Source organism: Mixophyes fleayi, chromosome 10, assembly GCF_038048845.1.
Source record: "Mixophyes fleayi isolate aMixFle1 chromosome 10, aMixFle1.hap1, whole genome shotgun sequence".
Lineage (NCBI taxonomy): Eukaryota > Metazoa > Chordata > Amphibia > Anura > Limnodynastidae > Mixophyes > Mixophyes fleayi.
The window spans coordinates 79,059,658-79,064,258 of record NC_134411.1 but is presented as its reverse complement, the minus strand read 5'-3'; the positions used below and the strand labels follow the sequence as shown (position 1 = coordinate 79,064,258).

Below are 4,601 nucleotides of genomic sequence, written 5' to 3'. Positions count from 1 at the left end.
ACTTGTGCTGAAAAGTGAGATATTCTAAATATAATATTCTCCTATTAATTGTGACTCATTCACCCTACGGTGATAGTAATGGCATGATAATAGGGATTATACTATGTTACCTTTCTTCTATGGAGAATATTTGGCGTTGTAGAGCCACAAGGAGCAGAGCCAGACATTATTTTGATTTGTTACTGTGTTTATAACGGAATTTGATGGTGCTATATAAATAAATGATGATGATAGTAGTATTAGCAATGCATTTGGTCCAGGCAGACTCAGCGTTACAACAAGGGGCATACTTTCATTACATGGTGATTCATTGTAGGAGCCAGTGGTGGTCCTAAAATCCAGAGTATTAAGAACAGGCATGGGCACATACACACTCCCCAGCAGTGCCAGGGTTAATGATCTGCTCACTGGCTGCATGGAGGGGAGAGGAGTGACGAGGGAGGTGGCACTCCAGTAGTGCCCAGGATAAACGAGGAATGCACCAGAGGTGACTCAGCCCTTCAAAGCCAGTGGACGGGCTGCTTCAGCTCCCAGTGCTGGGGGATGAGAGCAGTCCAGGGTCTGGGGTCTGATTAACCATCTCCCCGGGCAGCAGGGTCAGAGCGCTGCCGATCATCCATCCAGCGCTGCGCGCAAAGGGTTATGAGCATGATGCTGGGTGCCTCCGCCTCCTCCAGCTCTAGTGCAGCTTATGGTTCCTGCAGGGATGCGATGTGCGTCACGACGCGTCAGCCCCAGCATCTTCCTCCTGCTCTAGTCCAGGCAGTACCCCGCTCATGTAGCGGGGAGACCGAGGAAAGCGCACGGAGCTGCCTGGGGTGTATGGACACAATGCCCACTCACCGTCACCTGCTACCCCGCAACTTCAGCTGCACGGCTGTGCTCTATGGAGACAGCCCGGAGACCCCGGAGGAGGAGGAAGAAGTCCACGGAGAAGAAGAGACCGTGGAAAAGAGCAAGGAGCCCAGCAAACCTGTCACTCGGGGGAGAGAGATCAATCTGGTGCCACAGAGTCCAACTGCGCGCAGAAGAGCCAAGTCTTTGCCCACACCTGCCGAAAGGAGGCACTTGGAGGTGGTGGCCCCGAGGAAGAAGGAGGTACGTTTTGCAGACTCCCTGGGGCTGGAGTTAACCTCAGTGCGGCACTTTAGTGATGCAGAGTTACCTCGGGTCCCTTATCATGTACTTGCTGGGCTGCGCTGCAGGGAAGCGTGTCCCGCAGGGGCAGAGCTTAGCGCGTTGCTGCTCCGCCCATCTCCGTACTCCGCAAGGCTGGAGCCGCTTTTTACTAACCCAGGTTCCAAGCCTGACTTTCTAGACCTGGTAAGGCAGCGCAGAGTGTGCCTGGAGACCGTGCACACCGACCCATTCAGTGTTAGTGGAGATCTCAGAGTCCTCAACTTGTCTTATGAGAAGGAGGTGATGGTAAGGTACACAGTGGACTCTTGGAAAACCTCCTCTGAAGTGATGGCCTCCTACCAGCGAGGATATAGTGATAGGCATACGGACCGCTTTTCTTTTAAGCTGCTCTGCCCAACCTTGTTGAATAAGGAAGGGGTTTTGGAACTCGCCATTCGGTACAAAGTTTGCGGGACCGAGTATTGGGATAACCACGATGGAGAAAACTACAAGGTCAAGAGTCATAAAGCCACCATGTCCCCACCAAAAGAATTTGACAACGCATGGATCCACTTTATTTAGGGGTGTGGATAGTTGAGGAAGGCACAGGATCAGCTAGCCTAATGAATAAGCTATATAGAAGAGGCACAAAGCTGGGGCCCCCAGTTAGGTGTAGGGTCAATGAGGCTTCGCAGTTGGATATGAGGATCCAATGAAATATTCAATTTACTGTCAATGGTAATTCTGAGTTAGTCTAGTGAGATGAAAAGGTACTCATCATTTTCTTTAATATATGGGAACAAGAGGTCACAAAAGTGCTTTTTGTTCAAGAGCAACTAATGGAGTACAGGACACAGCCACCAGGTACATAGGTAGTAGTATTCCATGATAATTAGGCAATTATTAGTTTGGTTGTAATTTATTTGAAATGCAAGGTCAAAATGCAATAAAGAGGGTATGCAGTATATTTTAAGGACATTTATTGGAAATAGCCACATTGCCTTTCAAGATAAGAATACATTCATTGCCACCAAGCCCTCAGGATGTGTTTAAGGATATGAAGATTACTGACAGCCGTTGATAATCTATAATTGTGGCAACTCATTGGAAGAGAAGCAGCTTTGTGCACAGAACAAATGCCCATAATGGCCTGATTCCAGCTTCTTGACTGCTTTGCCTCACAGCGTCTTCTCCAAACAGCCCAGGCTAAATCCATGACCAAACTTTATGTTAAAGGACATACTGCCTGCATTTCACTTTATTTGGTTTTCTTCAGATCCACGGTGGAGTCGGTGTTTCATTTTTAATTACTCTCTCTCCTAGTGTGTACTAAGCAGTTTGATTTTAGTGTACCTGTCACCTACCTACAGCTAAGGCAGTCATTTGTGGTTTGAACCAATATTCAGTTCATCAGTTCACTAGGAAGCAATAACATCAATGAGGTATAAGGGAAAAAGTGCCTAATGACCAAGTACATTGATGATCATGAACATTGGTTACAAAATGGCTGCCTCCACTGTAAGTTGGCGATGGGTACTCTTTCATGATTGTCCATTGTATAGATTATTACATAATGTTTGGTAGTGTAGCAACATGGTGCAATTGTTATCACTCGAGTAGTGAGGTGCTTTTCATTTTTTTTTTGTCAAGGCACTTTAATCCCTTGTGTGCCAGAGTATAGTGGTTTAACTAAAAATTCACATTTGCCTGTAAAAGGACTGATGTGCTCATTCTAGTCTATGTGGGCGTGTGCTCAGCTTGCCCATCTGGCTGAGAATTACTTGTACTGATGAAATATATTTGCATATTTGCCACTATATGACAAAAGGTTGTTTGTGCTCACCTTACCACACGGGTTTCGTTCCACTTTGTATGTACCGTGGTTATGGTTTTTTTTTGTTTTTTTTCTGGCATATGGAAGAAGTTACAACTGCAACACTGTTTATTAACCATGCTTCCTGTGACTTTTCGCAAAAAAATATCTTTACATTTTATTTCTGCCTATATTCACTGATGTTAGTAAGTGCTACAAGTGCTGGACTGTTTCTTTATTCCTGCAGCTGAGATGAGTACAGAGATGTGTTAACCAGGTCACTGCTGAATAATTGATGGATTCTGCACTGCCTATTGCCATATGTAGGCTAGCCTGTCTCTCTGTCATTCCCCAAAACAGGGGGTTATATTTAGATCTGAGGTTAAGCAATGTGTGGACTGTCGACAGACATGTATTATCTCCATCACAGTTCACAATTGTATCATTATACAGCAGGCATAGTGTTTTGTCTTTGTACAGTTTCCAATGTTTACTATATACAGTAGGTCAAATTTATTATCTTGCTGGTTTAACTTTCTGTGGTCCGTTGCATATATGTAAGCGTGATTACGGGTTACGGACCAAAGGTATGATTTTTAGTCAGTAAATCATGTTTCAAAGATGAATGAAAAATAGAACATACAAGATTCCTTGGGAGCAGCAATGTAGGAATTGATATTGGATGCTAATGTTGACTATCTGCATGGGTGCATAGTAAAATTAGGTAGGGGCCCCGTGATGGCTTTTTCCCGGGCCCCCCTCTCTGCTCTCAGTAGTGCAGAGCGGGGTGTCTTCTGAACATGCGTTGTCAAGACCCTGGGCCTGATTCACTTGGATCTTAACTTGAGAAACTTCTTATTTCAGTCTCCTGGACAAAACCATGTTACAATACAAGGGGTGTAAATTAGTATTCTGTTTTGCACATAAGTTAAATACTGTCTGTTTTTTCATGTAACACACAAATACTTGACAGCTCATTTGTACACTGAAATTTAAAGTTGATATTTGTGTGCTACATGAAAATACAGTCAGTGTTTAACTTATGTGCAAAACAGAATACTAATTTGCACCCCTTGCATGGTAACATGGTTTTGTCCAGGAGACTGAAATAAGAAGTTTCTCAAGTTAAGATCCTTAATGAATCAGGCCCCATGTGACCAATACGCAGACTGTTCCGTTATCAGAAGACTCTGAGGGTCTTTTTCTGGGGAAAAGGGGAAATTTGCATCTTGGTAAAACCATGTCGCACTGCTGGAGGTAAATGTAAAATGTGCAGATAGATTTAGAGTTTGGAGGGGGGTATCCTAGCTCAACTCTAAATTGCAGGGCAAATCTAAATCTGTCCAGTATTTTATTATCCTACATGCAACATAAACCAGTATTTTCCCTACATGCGACAAAATATATTTGCACCCTTTGCGTTGAAACATGGTTTGTCCAGGAGCAAATTTACACCTGTTTTTTGCTTTGCTTTTAACTCTAAATGAGGTATTTAATGTATCATTTTATTGGTCATTCTTCTGAATGAGACTGCCTTGTATAGTGTTCTGCAGTAACGAGTCTTCTTACGTTTATACCGCCTTCTTTCCAATTGAAAACACTGCCTTTACACAAACTGCTCTTCAGTGTTAGAAAGCACATAAATGACATTGAAATAAATAGAGTTACA

General features: G+C 43.8%; 1 protein-coding gene across 1 annotated transcript; it reads left to right on the top strand.

The window, feature by feature from the left end:
• Window positions 1–471: 471 nt before the first annotated feature.
• Window positions 472–3,977, top strand: LOC142104342 (protein phosphatase 1 regulatory subunit 3E-like). Its single transcript, XM_075188959.1, has one exon. The coding sequence runs from the start codon at window positions 643–645 to the stop codon at window positions 1,699–1,701; it is 1,059 nt and encodes a 352-aa protein (XP_075045060.1). The 5' UTR covers window positions 472–642; the 3' UTR covers window positions 1,702–3,977.
• Window positions 3,978–4,601: the final 624 nt, after the last annotated feature.

Bases quoted from the DNA above. Each gene is read 5' to 3' on its own strand.
- LOC142104342 (XM_075188959.1), top strand. From the start codon at position 643: ATGAGCATGATGCTGGGTGCCTCCGCCTCCTCCAGCTCTAGTGCAGCT.